Source organism: Beta vulgaris, chromosome 5 (assembly GCF_026745355.1).
Source record: "Beta vulgaris subsp. vulgaris cultivar EL10 chromosome 5, EL10.2, whole genome shotgun sequence".
NCBI classification, from domain to species: domain Eukaryota; kingdom Viridiplantae; phylum Streptophyta; class Magnoliopsida; order Caryophyllales; family Amaranthaceae; genus Beta; species Beta vulgaris.
The window spans coordinates 4487689-4504252 of record NC_079206.1 but is presented as its reverse complement, the minus strand read 5'-3'; the positions used below and the strand labels follow the sequence as shown (position 1 = coordinate 4504252).

The 16564-nt window shown below is 34.7% G+C and overlaps 1 protein-coding gene across 1 annotated transcript; it reads left to right on the top strand.

Annotated features, from left to right (window-relative positions):
- The first annotated feature begins 14394 nt into the window (after positions 1-14394).
- LOC104892310 (elicitor-responsive protein 3) lies at positions 14395-16134 on the top strand. The gene is made up of 5 exons (XM_010678207.3): positions 14395-14461; positions 14603-14668; positions 14806-14932; positions 15749-15863; positions 16063-16134. Exons 1-5 carry the CDS (start codon positions 14395-14397, stop codon positions 16132-16134), a joined length of 447 nt encoding a protein of 148 aa, XP_010676509.2.
- Positions 16135-16564: the final 430 nt, after the last annotated feature.

The window sequence follows — 16564 nt, the reverse complement described above, 5'->3', positions numbered from 1 at the left end:
TCTCTATCTCTCTTTCCTATCACATGTTCACATGGGACCCTTTTGTTTTTCATTCTCTCTATCTCTCTCCTCTCCAAAATAAAATTGCCTAGGAGTCCGTGATTTGAAAAGTGTTACATCTAAAAAAACGGAGGAAATAGTACAAATCTATTAATTAATTATACGGATTTTGCATCAGGTACCCCTGAGATTTTACGAAATTCATGAGATACCTCTACTTTTTCAAAAATTCATCGGGTACCCTTTAAGTTTATATATAATGTGACAAATCCCCTCAGTAACTTATTGGTGTTGATTATTGTGATTTAAACGACCCAAATCAATTGACCCTTATCCTAATTCCCTTAATACTTCATATTATGCCCAATAAAGTCTTTTAAAAGTAGACAAATTGTTCTAATAGTTACTTATGTCATTATTAAAACTATTTTGACCACATAAATAAGGGATTTATATCACATAAAAGGACATTTTTGGCATAATGTGGGTTAATAGGCGAATTATGTTGGGGTTCAAGTGATTTCAGGTCATTTAAGTTAACAGAATCAATATCAATCAATTCTTGAGGGTGTTTGGTGCATTATATGCAAATTTAAGAGGTACCCGATGAATTTTTGAAAACGCAGGACTACCTCATGAATTTTATAAAACCTCAAGAGTACAGGGAACCTGGTGAAAAATCCATTTATATTTTTATGTTTTTTTTTGGCCCCACTGAGAACCCCATGCTAAGATAAAGTTCCCTGCTAAACCGACACCACTCGCAGGTTAACGCGTCCTAGATTTGTGGGTAGACACTTTGAGATTGGGGGTGGTAAGGAGAAATCCTCTCCCAAAGTTCCCCTAGTGAGAATAATCGAACCCTCAATCTTGAAGTTGGAAGGTTCTTTCCTTACAAGTTATCACTAGGTTAAACTTAGCTTGATAAATTATATTTTTATGTGGTGCATAGAGTGTCATACAAACTTTGGCATATACAAAATTCAGCCACTCGTCTTAGTTATCACCCTCGATCACCTAACTATCTCTATTATATAAGCCAAGGGATGAGGTGTGTGGTGTCCTCTTTTGAAGTGACTAACATACCCTCTAATAATTTAAAATAATATTTTCTAATGAGAAATCAATGAAACTTGCCATATGAGTAGGTCAAAAATAGAATATGCAATACCATTGATAACTTGACAAACTAGATTGACACAATCAATTCAGGAAATCAATTAGAATCTTCAACCAAAAACAGGTTTGCAATATATTGTGATAACATAATATTTCAAATTTACAAAGTTCAAATAATATAGTTTATTAACATTTATAATTGTTAAAGAAGTATACTAAAGTCGCAAGAAGAAATTATTAAATCATCTACCAAATTTTTCAGTGACAGTATTGAACAATTAAAAATCATTCACCTTTAATTTAAAAAGATAATAACATCTACAAAAGAACCTCAATAATTTACATCAAAACCAAAATAATTTTAGATAAAGAACATGTCCATTTGTATATACCTATCTAAGATTGTCACGCACGCATCGCGTGCATATGCAACTAGTACTAATTAAACTAGTTAGCTTTCCTATTTCTACAATTTTCATAATTTACCCACATGTATTATGTGTATTGTGCACTCTAAAGCTATACATACATTGGTTCGTTTGATTGCTTATTTTAATGACTTCAAATGAGTTAATAAGAGAAATAGAAAAGCTACAAATATATGAGCAAATTAAATAAACCTCTAGGTAGCAACTCTTAAACTAATTTGTCATTGCCACGTTGCATATTCAATGCAAAAGTCATTGCATTATTTGGGTTCCCAATTAAATAGATTTGGTAAAAATAAAAACACTACTCGTTTCCGTCTTAAAATGTAGTTCTTGTTTATTTTTGCACAATCTTCAAGATGTACGTACATTTGATCGCGATATATTCTATTTTGTATTAGTAAAAAAAATATAAAAGTTGATATTATGAATGAATACATTAAGGCGAATCTAACAAGACTCTATATATGTATATTTTTTTTATATATATTAGTGAGAATATTTGGTCAAAATTTTTAAAGTTTGATTTCCAAAATAGAAATAGAAATTATATTAATGCGAAGGGAGTACGAGGATAGAAAGAAAAAAAATTGCAAAACGCAAATTGATCCTTACGTTGGAAATCAAGTTCTGCGTAATTCTCAACATTAATTGCAATGTTGACACACTACTGTAATAGAAGACCAAGACAAGCAAATAGAGCCACAAATCACAAAGAAATAGGTGTTCGTCCGTACAATTTGTCCTTCTACGTTGAAAAAATTTATAGGTATGTATGAAATATTAGTTGTTGTTATTGAACATTTATGGGATTGTATGAATTACTTCTATTATCGAACACTTTATTTTGATACTCGTGCCTAATTTATTTCATCAAAAAAATAAAGTTTAAAATTTAGATATTTCGGATTGGATCCAATTTAGTGTCTGAAAAATTGGATTGGATTTGTTTGTATTCAAAGTGTAATTGGTTTCAATTTGGATTTAATAAAATTGAAATCCAAAATTTGTTCGGATTAGATTGGATTAGGCCTAAGTCAAAATCGTACACCAAACTTTCACCCCCTAACTTTTGCCTCTCGTGCATGTCGAAACTTCCTCTTCATATCAACCCCTCATTTGTGAAATAAAATATTGTATTGTGAAATTCATCGAGCCAAACACAAGTTCACTTCACGTATATGCTAGTCATCCTCTTTCTCTTAATCAATGTGTAGTACTCTCATAAGTCACATGTGGGTTTTCCTCTTAAGAAGCACACATCATCAAATATGAGCCTTTTTTTTTATTATCTTACAGTTTAGAGTGGTCACAACAAAAGTATTCAAACACCCTTTTGATCTTGTATTTTTTTTTAAAAAAAGGGTCGTCCTTTTTAGTATTGATAATGGTCCAGGATATCGTCCTTGATAGCTTGGTAAATTTTGTGTGTACACCGTCAACTATAGGTATGACCGGTCCCAAATATGGCTTATATTATACTTAACGGTATCTTCACCATATACTCCGATATTTTTTTTGGCACCAAATACCTCTGCAAGTTTCAGAATTCACCGTATATCCCCCCACCTTTTAAAAAATTAACATGATGTAACCTTAATGACTAACGATCATTAACTCCTTTAGTCATTAACTCCTAATTGGCGTAATTAATGCACTAGCCTTTAGTTATCCCTCCATAATCTCCCTCCTCTAATCCCTAAGTAACCAAATCAACTAATTAACCATTAATTATCCTACCTTAATCTATTTCCTTCCCTTCTATGTCTTCCTTCATAAACATCCTTCTTTTCTTTGTCTCCACCCAACCCCCTCCACCTACACCTCCAACACCATCATCACCACCGTTTAATATCCCAAAATTTAAGCCCAAATTTTAAACAAAAAAAGTTGAATGATTTTCCCCGCATCAAGTCGGACATCAACTATAGGACACCAACCCCCGGTGCACCATCTCCTCCACCTACACCTCACTAATGGAAAAAAATCAAGTGCTCCAGTTAAAAACGGTACAAGTGCTATGTATTTGACCCGTAGTGGACACCATATGAGCACTCGAGCCCCAGTTAAAGTGAAGCGCAGTACCTACAGTCGAATATAATTATTTGGAGGAAAACTTGTGCAAGTGCTCGGGTTGACTAATGATAAGTGTGTTTCTAATGCACTTAATCTACTCCTTTTAGGTCATTTTGATCCTCTTTCTCCCTTTTCTTCCCTCTTTCTTCTCCATTTTCCTATCTATTTCATTTACTTGATCATTGTTGATCATAGTGACATTTTGCTGGGTTTTCAGTCATTTTTTTACTGAATTTCAAGTACATTTGCTTTCACCCTGTTTTCATGTTCCTAATATAGCTAGAACTACCTAAGATGGCTACAATTTGTAGAGTTGGCAAAGAAAGCAATAAAAATAGAGCACACGTTGAGAAATGGCGCGCTTGCACCATTCTCCATGTTCGCTCAGACAAAGGAGCACATTGCACAATAGAATCCTATTCAGGGAACTTCAAATCGACATAACTTTCGAACCATAAATCTGATGATGGTAATTCCAATTGGAGGTGAAAGCTTGTTTCGATAGCCTTCCAACGATTGTTCATAAGATTTATTTGGATCTAAAACAATAGAGTTATGCATGTTTTAAGTTGAACTGGTGCGCTCGCACCAGCGAATGAGGTGCGTCGACACCAAACTGGTGCACCCGCACCACTTATTGAGGTGCTCCCGCTCTTCTCGGCAAATTGCTGCATTCCGAGATCAGTATGTTTGGTGCGCCCGCACCATCTATGTTCCGTCAAAAATTGTGAGGCCTCGCGCCTAATTAAAGCAATAGAAATTATTATTTGACTTATCTTTTATTCTATAGACTAGAGAGTGATATTAAGTTCTTATTAAAGAGAAAAAAATTTGGCTTATTATTAGATTTGAGATCCATTGATTAAAGTTGTTGATTTTCTACACTTTCAAGGTAACCTTCATTAATTTAATTTCAAAGTTTTGAGGTTTATTCATCTTTTAGATTATCAATTTCTCTATTTCTATAGTAGTAGTTCTCTTTTATTATAGTTTCATATTTGCTTATTTTCTTTAGATTAATTATCCCTTAATCATGTTTAGCCTAAATTAGTTATAAGTTTCATGCTTTTATGCTTAGAATCCATGATTAGGAGCAGTACTATGTCTAGGGTTATGGTGAAAGTATGGATTAGGGTTTACATGTATTGTTAATGTGATTGTGATAATCTAAAGATGATTTATGCATTGATCTTAAACTAGTAGAATAATTGCTTATTGTTGCGGTTATTAGTGGCCTATTGCGGCGGTTTTGATCGCGCAACAATTAAGGGCGCAACAATAGGTAATTAACCTATTGCTGTGGTTTTTGACTGCAACAATAGGTCAAGCAATTGTTGCGGTTCCTAGCCAAAATCGCAGCATTAGGTTCATTTTTTATTAAAAAAAAATTAAAGCTTATTGCTGCTATCTTGGGTAAAAACCGCAGAAATATGTACTACAGCTAAAAAAGTTTTTTTCGATATTCATATACAATGAGAGAGTGTGCAAAAAAAAACACTCAACTAAAACACAAACTTACGTCATTACACTCATATATTATATAGAACCATATTCTTACAGAATTTATAACAAAATTTGACTAACAGATCTACCTATAACACTAACCTAAAAAAATTTGACTAACAGATCTATGCATTTACCTATAACACTAACCTAAAGAAAATCAGATACACAACATAGGAATTGTTGCAACACACACGAAAATTGCTACAACAGCAATGGTGGTGCAACCACCACCGTCAGATTTGATGCCGGAGAAATTACTATCGTTGAAGGCGAATCCAAAGTCGGATTTGGATCTTGAAGGTCAAAGATCATCGTAGTGCAACCATCATCGTCATATTTGAAGATCATTGCATGCCTAAGCTCCTTAAAAGCTTCGCTTAACCGACTACACATACCTTTCGTTGCTTATCAGTGGAAGGCAGAAGGAAATCAATCTTCTAGAGCTTCACTTCAAAATATCGGATTAACCTACTAACAACTCACTTGCACAAGGAAGAAGAAGGAGGTTCGCACACAGCGGGACAACCCTTAATAGGTTGTTTTGATCTCGAAGGGAAAAATAATCGATGAGTAGTATGCCTGGTAAGAACCTTCTCCATTAAGGGAAAGGCTCGACGAAGGAAGGAAAGGGCTTTCGGAGATCGAGATCGCTTTCCCTCGCTAGGGAAATGGCTTTTACTAGAAGGATTCTCCTACATATCCATACTAAAGGCAATGCAATTGACCGGGGAGATGCAAAGGGTCATAGGGGGGATTCGATCCCCCTTGGCCTTTGGTCGTCCGTTCAATTTCCGTAAGGAAATTAAATGAGGGTGTTCCTCTCCCTAGGGGGGTCACATGGGGGATACGTTGTGTCGTAACAAAGGCTTCATATTGAGACATGATCTTCTTCCTTGGTCTTAATTGGAATTTTTGACTTCGCTGTTAAAGGCGAATCCAAAGGCAACCCCATATTCGATTGTTTCATCTAAGGTCTGAGATGAAATTGACGTAACCCTAACAATTCGTATAGATGTGTTCGCCATGGATGACCACCGCCAAACTTGTCGGAGCCGCGAACTTTTCTTCAACGTGTTTTTCGTTGAACGAAGAGAAATAAGATGATAGCACGTTGCTTCGCCACCTTTTCGGTGAGGACGAATGAGAGAGGTTGACGAATGAGAGAGGTCGGTGGATGAGAGAGGTCGAAGGATGAAAGGGTCTGAAAGAGGAGAGATGGTGAGAGAGAGAGTCTGAAAGAGGATAGAGGGTGAGAGAGAGAGAGTTTGAAACTGAATGAGGCGAGAGGGTGAGAGAGAGAGTTTGAATGAGGAGATAGGCGTGACTAACAACACTAAAAACCCTAAGTTGTATTGAACTTGTAAGGGATATTGCTGCGATTCCTTTACCGCATCAATAGATTAAAATATTATTAAAGAAAATATTTTTAATATATATAGTTGCGGTTCTTTTCAGGAACCGCAATAATACGTCTGGTCAAATATTGACTATTTGACCAGAGATATTGTTGTGGTTTCTGATAAGAACCACAGCAATATATTAAAATATTCTTTTATATATTGTTGCGGTTGTTGCCAAAAACCGCAGCAACATGGTGATGTTATATTTACCTTTTCTTTTAACGTGATATGTTGTTGTGCATGGGTAAAACCACATCAATAAGCAATTATTCTACTAGTGTTAGTGTTTTGAAGCCTTAGGATAGATATTGAACTCTTAGAAAATGTTCTTAATCAAATTTTGTACTCTTTTTATCATCCACATGGATCAACTTAATTTATATGCCAAGATATTGGGTAGAAATTAAGGGGATCTTTTATTAGGGATTTGTCGAATTCATTGAATCTCTTAATCAATTGACTAAAGACCATCCGAGAGAGGATTTAGTTGATTGATTAAGAGATTATTTTTGAGGACCATTCGAAAGAGGACTCGAGTATTTTAGAGGGAAACTAAACCTTGCATAATTGTCGCCTTTCAATCACAATTGCATTAATGTTCGTTGTCCATTCTCATTCATACTAGTAACCTTAACTATAGTGTCTTCCCTATTGATATTTTTATCTCGTGTTATTTGCTAGTTCATTGATAGTAGCCAGTCGTACTTGTTACCAAATCATTTAAAACCCCAAAAAATCCCTCAATTAGGTAATTTAGATTTGATAGACTTGAATTAATCCTATTTTCCCTATGGATCAACCCTTGATCAGACTTGCCTTTACTACGTTCTTAGTAATTGCTTGTTAGGTATTACAAATATTGTTTGAAAAGCGCTTTTTGGTGCCTTAACGACACACTAACTGGAGCACTTATTCACAAGTGCTCCATTTGACTAGTGAAACGGAGCACTTTACATTAAGTGCTCTGGTGGGATATTCGTACGGAGCACATGTGAATTTTTTTATATTAAAAATATTCAGAAGTGCTTATTTAACCGAATCACTTGACAAATAGCACATGTATTTTTTTCCACTAGTGCCTCCCACACATGATTCCCGCACCCCACCCACCTATCGTCAAATTTCGTCGTTGGCTTCTGTTCGTCGGAGCTTTGTCTCCTCACCATATTTCCCCTTGCCTCAAGTCGCGAGTGATGATGCGTCTGCTAGTTGTGCCATTGTCCTTGTTGTCGTCATCGCGCATTGCAGTCGTCGCTTCTCTAGTTGTTCATTGTTGCTACATGAGTAGTCGGTGCTACTGTCTCCCCTTCTCTCTACCCTCTGTCGTGTTGTTGCTTTTGCCATATGGTGTTTATGGTGGTCTTCCCGCCACAGTGTTGTAGCTATCCGCCGTGTGTTGGTAGTTTAAGGAGGAGAGATAATCAGAAATTTGAAGAGGATGAATTGAGTAATGTCAAAGTTGTTGAAAATGGGTTATGGAGGAAGATAGAGAAAATGGGTCAACTAGGGTCAGATAGGATTGCCAACAAGAGTTGACTCAAGTGGTAAGCAGCTTGATGTCGATTAATAAAGGCCTCGAGTTCGAGCCTCACCATATGTAGAAACTCTTGTTGGGAGACTCACCCATGCATCAAAGCCATATGTGCGACCGGGTCAGACTCGGATATAATCGGAGCAAAGCTCCGGTGAACCGGATGGGCAAACAAAAAAAATGTCAGATAGGGTTAGTAATAAAACTAGGAGTTAATGACCGTAAGTCATTCACGATATCATGTGAATTTTGAAACTTACAAGAATATTGGTCCAAAAAAATATTTATCGTAGGTAAATTGTGAAAAAAACCGGATAAGTAGTAAGTCAACGCCTAAGTCTTAAAAATAATATTATACGTAGTCGGTAAACAACTCCTTTTTCTACTCAAGTTATCGGTGACTTGAAGCGCCCACCAGTACTGACAGCGCTGAAGCATGACTCTATAGTCTATACTATACTCCAAGGAGTTTTCTTAAAGCTCATCCACAAACAGCATTTATGGAACATTAAAGATAAAGCAGCAGAGTTTAAAGGAAGAAAAGGGGGCTTCTATAACATTCATTCGAAGAAAATTGTTAATCTAATCTTGCTATAGGCTGATCGTATTTAGTTGCTCGTGGTAGAGAGTCCCTCCACACAAGACTCGGTCCAAAATAAATTGGTTTTATTTGAAAGGGTCCAATTTGAAAAATATCATGCTTTGTATTAACGACAAACCCTTCACATCTTCATTTTCGAACTCCATAATTCACGCTATTCCATATCATCTTCCTCAGTCTCTTTCACCAAAAATTCAACCCTCCATATCTTTAACTTTAATATTGTCATCAATACTTTTTCATAATTATCAATAATAAAATCAATCCATCAATTAGTATGAAAAATTGTGGTCCTTTTCTCTCACCAAGAGGAAAGAAAGGGCCCAATTTTCATTATAAAATAGGCCCCATAAATATCCAAAACGGTCCTGATCGTATCATGCATAGGTCATAGGTGTGATCGAGTACATACAATTACCAGACTTCTAATGACTAACAATGAAGTATTTTTTTTGGGGGGGGCCCTCACTGGAAACCTCTTGGTAAAAAGGACCCTAATGGACCAGCATTTCTCGCATGTCAGTCAGCCCAAGAGGTCAACACTTGAAAGTAGGGATAGATAAGAGAATCCCTACTCCCAACAATAGTATGTAGTGAGATTCGAACTTGTGACCTTGTTCCCCACCACATCCACCAAACAAGCTTGGTAATGAGTAACAATATATGTGAGGCTCGTGTGTGAGGGATCTTGACACACTTTTGAAGTGAAGTACAAGTATACGTGAGGCTCGTGTGTGATGTCAGTTATATTCAAAAAAAATTCATGGTTTTATAGTGGGCCTGTTCGGAACCCTATAGCCTGTGAGCTTGTCAGTTCAAATCAAAGCAATGTTCTTTTGGACTTATTTTCAATTCAGTTCAGTTAATTTCTATTCAGTTTACTTTAGTTAATTACAGTCCTGTTCAATTTTTCTAAGAAATTCAGTTTCTCTCAATTTAATTTCGTTCTCTTAATCTAAAAGAAACGGCCTAAGTCCAAACATCACATCCCCATCGAAAAAAGTATCCCATCTGTTGTTATAAGTGGCGGGGATCAAATAAAAATTTTCTTAAATTGAGAGGGACAAATGTGCAATTTTTTAAAATTAATGGTGCATATTTTTTGAGATAAATCACGCGGAGATATTTGTGATTTATAGGGCAATCAAAATTTCATCTCTTCCTATCAAAAAAAAAAAAAAAAATCATGACTCTTGATTGTTGCCTACATAGTCATCTTATAGTGGTATCGGATTCGGCAAAATGCGAAAAAGTGGTGTAATAGTGAGAATGGGGTCCTTGAAATCTCACTTTTATCATCAATTTCATTAGAAGTGCAATAGAGAAATCTAAATACTGACATCATCTACCAACGTTGCGAATCTAATATGGTGGCTGATACATTGATTGACAAAGCAAGGTCTCACTAAAACTCTAAAAGGGATGAGTTTATTGTATGGCTCTAATGTATTCTTGTTTTGTTCATGTCTAAGATCCTTATACTTTTTTTTTTTTTTGACAACGGAGAAACGTACAAAGAAAACCAAAGAGCAAACCAAGCAAAGACAAAGAAGAGACAACAACATGGAAAACCAAAAAGAAAAGTAAACCCCAGAAGGTTTTCAACCAAAATCCATTTTATGTTCTCGACACCAGAGAGCAACTTGCTGGGCCTCTGTAATCTGAGAAGTGCACACACGGATCACCTGAAATATAGTGAAGGAGGCAGCATCGGTCCTCACTGCTTCAATTGTCCATTTGATATTTATGTCTTGATGAGCACTGGATTGTAGGGCACGGATTAGCTCGGTAGACGACGTCGTTATAGAAATATGTGTGAACCCAGCCATCTGAGCCCAATTTACTGCTTTCAGACAAGCCATGGAGGAAGCGGCGACGGCTGAAGACGCATAAGAGAAGCACCCATGCTTCCGCCAAATCTGATTCGACGCATCGCGAATAGCCCAACCCATGCCCGTGGTTAGGTTACCTTTGTCCCACACAGCATGAACCTGAATTCTTATTGGCGTACCCCCAGTAGACTGGTTCCCAAGGTGAACCTGATAGAATCCCGGTGGAGAGATGGGATCCCTCCACACCCTATCCTGAGCTCCCCTTTCATTAGCAAAAGAAACATGTTGCTCGTCACTTTGTTGAAGTCTGGACGAAATCGTGTCCATAGTTGGTCGCATCTGACGGAAAATCTGCCTCTACGAGTTGGAAGATTTAAACCATCTCTTTCGCTTCTGCCCTCTAGCCATTGAGGCTTGGGCAAATCGCGACATAGGGCTGGATCAAACGACAGGGTTAGCTCTTTCAATGCGGGAATGGCTCACTTCTTGGTTCTTGTTTTTTTATACTAATGATGGGTACCACGGGCATAGGTTACCTAAATTTATTGGTACTCTAGAAACAGAGGTTGCCAACTTACTTTTCTGGGATCGAAGAAAAAAAACGGCTGGTAATGATTGCAGAAGATGGGTAGGTTTCGAGGTTGAAAAAGAATTTCCTGGCTTCAAGGTTTCCTTTCCCTAGGGTTTTTTAGAGAATTTCTCTCTCTAGTTTTCGGTGTGTAAGGTTAGATCCTTATACTTGATGCCAATTGATTGGAATTTGACACTCAAGTGTAATTTGTACTGTTTGTCTAGGTTATTAATGAATTGATACAACTTATCAAAAAAAATTAGATTTTTCATCATATATCTTCGATAAAAAAAAATTCTTCACCATATATCCTTAAGGTTTTCAAAATTCACCATATACCTCTCAATTTCTTGATAATTCACCATTTGACCTTGATGATTGATTTTTTTGATAATTAACCCTTGATACCTTATCTAATTCCTATTTCACTCATTTACCCTAACATATTAGCATTGAAACAACATTTAAGGCCAAAGAAGAAGGAAGAGAGTTATGGACGAAAAGTTATAAAAGGGGTAATTTGTGGTGTTTTAATGGTGTTCAATTACGGCTAACGACTCAAATAGGCATTAATTAGTGTTTGGTAACAGAATTAGGGGTCAATGATCAAAAAAGTTGATAATCGTTAATCATTAAGGGTACATGGTGAATTATCAAGAAATTGAGGGGTATACGGTAAATTTTGAAAACATCGAAAGTATATGGTGAATTAAAAATTTTATCAGGAAAAAGTGGTGCATATTTTTTGAACTTTATATACATATTTCGATTTTCAAACTGCAATTACATCTTTTTGAAATTTCATATTGAACTTCATCGAAACTCCATAAATTATGATTTGAATATCACTATAGAGCAGAAAGAAAAGGAAACAAACTTTGTTGAGGACTCATTAGCTAAGCACGGACTACACCGGAACTATGAGTTTCTTGCATGGATGTGAATGAGTCTGTATCCTTTAAATTAGTTTTGACAAAACTATATAAATTAGAGTTGCATCTGAACCATACATTTTAAAATCAATGGCTTATATTGGGAGTTCACTCATGGTACACCCGGGTGTACCATGAGCATGGTACACCCAGGGGTATTTTTGTAATAAATTAGAACTTCAGGTGCTCATTTGACACCAAATTTGCTCATATGGACATTTCGCTCATTTACTCATTTGCTCATTTTGCTCATTTTGTAATAAAAGTGTTTGCTCATTTTCTTAAATGAGTATAAATGTTTGCTCATTTGCTCATTTATTTATTTTGTTCATTTGCTCAGTCGCTCATTTTGCTCATTTGGATAAAATAGTCTTGGGTGTACCATGAGCATGGTACACCCAGGTGTACTATAAATATTCTCTTATATTGGTGGAAGGGGAAAATTTAAAGGTTGGATTTTGAAAAGATAATATAGAGTCAATGATTTTTTTTATTCAATAGTTGATATTGCTCAAACTATACCGTATCCTGTAGAGTTTTTTTTTAGAATTTTAGAGTATCCAAACATGATTTGAATGTAATTCATTTTGTTTTGATTGGCTTGCTGATCCATTTGGAATAAAGAACCTTGTTTGTCCTTCTCATCATGGCAGTCATTGGCAATTTGGCATTTGTAACTCATGACTTTTGTTCCCTTAAAATCATTAAATTACCAAAAGCATTATCTTTCCAAAATGTCTACAATTACCAAGATCACGTAGCTCACATCCTTCAAATATATATATGTATATATGTATAATGGAAGGATGAGGGAAATGTCTCAAATAAGTCCCATAAGATTTGATATCTAGATATTAGGGATATGAAATTGGAAGCAATACTTACGTCACCACCTCAACCTTTCGGAAACTCCTTGATAAGAAAATTTTACCTTTTTTTTATCTGCATATCCTTGAGGTTGGAGCTTGTTGGACCTATGGGTGAGTGATCATGTACATATAGGGGCAAGATCACATGAGAATGCTCTTTACATGAGAAATGAGAATGAATCTCAACGACACGATTGAATTAGAGTTACAACACTTGTTCATTAGAGTTGTACCTCCCTAAAAAAAATTGAGCCCAAAAAAAAAAATTGATTTTTTTTTTGGTAAGATTCTTTTGTTTGGAGTTACATCACTTTTTCATTAGAATTACATCACTTATTCATATATATATATATATATATATATATATATATATATATATATATATATGAATGAATGATTTAGGAAACACAAGCTTATATATAAGTGTAGCATAATTAAATAATTGAGACAATCATTTGTGGTATATGTAGCAAAAAACAAAAATGAATAATTACAAATACTTTATTACACCAATTTTTAAATATTGAATCATGGAAAAGATACAATGGTCTGTATTGAAATTCTATATCTACACTAGGACAAAGTATTATTATTTTTGTATAATTTCTCCGTTTTTTAATACATGCAACATTTCAGCTACACGCTATTCAGTGCATTACTTTGTTCCTCAATATCTTTAATCATGTATAGGTAAAAATTACAAAAAATTGATATTATAAAAGATTGTATTAAGATTAATCAAATAAGACCACAATTAACTATATTTTTTTCCTATACATTTGTGAAGGAATATGGGATCAGGTTGATAGATAAGTAGCGGTTTACTGGTTACTATGCAATTGTTGCATGTATTTTGAAACATTGAATTTTTTCAATGAAAATTAGAAAAAAAAAAATCTTATTACTCTCTACGTCTCAAAATATAGTTCCCATTTTATTTTGGCACAAGAATTAAGAAAAAAATGGTTGTGGGGTGCTTACATAAAGAGTTATTTTTTTTGAAGTTAATGTCATTAAAGAATGAAAAAAATGGGAACATTAAATGTATGAGCATGTAAAAAGAGGAAAGAGTGTAAAAAGTGTTTTGTAATACTCAATCAATGAGATTGAATGATCATTAACTGAGGATGTCAAAACCCGTGTGGAAATTAAAAGAGGAGGGAGATAGAGAATAAAAAGTGATGTTCTAAAATAAAAACTAGGAAAATGGAAAGAATATTTTGGAACACTCAAAATAAAATACGAGAACTATATCTTAAGACGGAAAGAGTACCTGTTAGTTTTTAACGTGTTTTTGATAATTAACACAAACCTCAAAGACGACCCATTAATGTCACGTAAAAATCCCATAAACAAAACACCGACCATGCCGCTTTGCTTAATTGCTTCATCGGCTCAAAAGTAACTCCTATAAAAATAGTAATTCTTCTATTAAACCATATCCCCATGCAGAAATCTTTTTTCTCTTTCATTCAAATTTTTAATTTGTCCTTCTTCAATCAAGTTTTCCAGTTCTTCGTTGATACAAAATGGCTCAAGGAACACTTGAAGTTGTTCTAATTAATGCCAAAGGTCTTGAAAACACTGATTTTCTAAGTAAGTTATCTATCTTTTTCATAATCATCAAGTAATTAATTATATATATGCAATCATGCAAATAAAAGCCTCACAAATATGAAAAAGTTAACGTTCGCTAGCTACAATTAGTATTAAATTTTATGTGTTCATCATACACAGATAACATGGATCCCTACGTGATCTTGAGTTATGGGGGCAGAAAACAGAATAGTAAAGTTGCATCAGGTAATGTAGATTTCTGATCTCATAATTAACATGTTAATCTCCTTGAGAAACATCATTAATTTAATCGCAACAATGATCAATATATAATTATCTGTTACACAATTATTATCATATTATTGATGCATGCATGCATGCAGGACAAGGATCTGAGCCTGAATGGAATGAAACTTTTACGTTTAATGTGAATTCTGGGGGTGTTGATCTTACTTTAAAAATATTGGACAGCGATTGTGGTACGGAGGATGATTGTGTTGGAGAAGCAACGTAAGTACCCAAAACTTAGAACCAGTTCGTTATCATTTTTTGTTTTCTGTTTTCAATTTTTCTAAAAACTAAAAATAAAATAAAAAAATCATAAAAAGTGATTTTCACTTTTTGGCCCTTTCGGTATCACCGCCAGTTTCTAATTTTTATGATTTTAGAATCATATGATATAAGTAGTACTCCCTCTGTTTCAAAATATAAGGCATTCACGCTTTACGAAAATTTGTTTTGACCACAAATATCTCTCAAATATGATAAATAAAAATTACAAAAATTATACCGTTGGATACGTCTTGAAAAATACTATAATAATATTATTTTTTAAAATTTTCTATCAACATAAATTGAGAGTAATTAACGGTCAAAGTTGGAACTCGAACATCGTGCGTGCCTTATATTGTGAAACGGAGGGAGTATTATAAACTTAAACTTGGTCATAATGATAGTAACTATGCTAATTTTGAAAACTGGCAACTAAAAACTGAAAACTACTTTTTCTGGTTTTCATATTATGGTTTTTGGTTTTCAAAAAAAACTGAAAACTGAAAACATGAAACGATAACAAACGGGTCAGTTTTCAAAATCATCATATTTCTAATAAATTTGACTAATTTTTGATCCATTATAAGACATATATCAAATGATTTTTAAATACAAAAAACCAAAAACCTAAAAACCACAATGATGCCGAACGAGCTCTTAACTTTAGATTTTAAATTCGCTCAGTTATTATGTTATGTGCATGAATTGCTAGAGGCTTACATATATACAATTTACTGATCACATTTGTTTGTTACAATGATTTTGTAATGAAAGTATACCATTAGAACCAGTGTTCCATGAAGGAAGAGTTCCAACAACATCATACAATGTTGTCAAAAATCAAGAATTTCGAGGACAGATCAAACTCAGCCTATCCTTCACCCACAAGGTATGTAACATGTAACCCCTCTATACTTTCTTTCATGAAGTGGCATTTCCACTCGATATTGGGTTTATAGGGCAACTAAAACGGCATATATTACCGCAGCCTCTTCCTTGCTCCTTTTTCTGTGTGTGTTCAAATGTGTGCTATGCAATAAAAATTGAGGTAGTGATGATACTGTTTATGCATGTTTTTCCATAAGCAGGCTCCTAGCGGTGGTCGCGAAACAACGCAGCACGGAAGCTATGGCGGATGGAGAGAATCTTCATTAGACTGAGAAAGCCACCTTCTGTGATATTATCATCTGTGTTTTTCTATCAATTGTAGTTTACAATTCTTTTGTATTTTTTCAATAAACATATACTTTTAAGTGTTGAACATTTACATCTAACACAGTACGTTGTATACCAGAAACCCAATTGGACAAAATTTCTTGTCTTGTGTAATTCAATTGTAAATTGATGATAATGCAAATTTGTCAAAACATCATAAAATAATTGAGCTGGCATAGATGCCTAATATTTTCCTATGCTGTAATAAAGGTTGCAAGCTTCAACCACAAAAAAACTGTCCTATAATTAAGAATGATGTGATACAGTAACATTGGCATGTGTTATAATAAATTATACTGACGTCAAGCAACTTAGATTCAGATGACAGATATGTATTATGGAAACTATAGGAGTTAGATCTTCTGAAATTTGCAT

What these genes read in the sequence shown, in the direction of transcription:
- LOC104892310 (XM_010678207.3), top strand. Translation starts at nt 14,395, where the DNA reads ATGGCTCAAGGAACACTTGAAGTTGTTCTAATTAATGCCAAAGGTCTT. An exon ending in TGAAAACACTGATTTTCTAA is followed by an intron (nt 14,462 to 14,602) that starts GTAAGTTATCTA and finishes CATCATACACAG; the next exon opens with ATAACATGGATCCCTACGTG. An exon ending in GATTGTGTTGGAGAAGCAAC is followed by an intron (nt 14,933 to 15,748) that starts GTAAGTACCCAA and finishes TTGTAATGAAAG; the next exon opens with TATACCATTAGAACCAGTGT.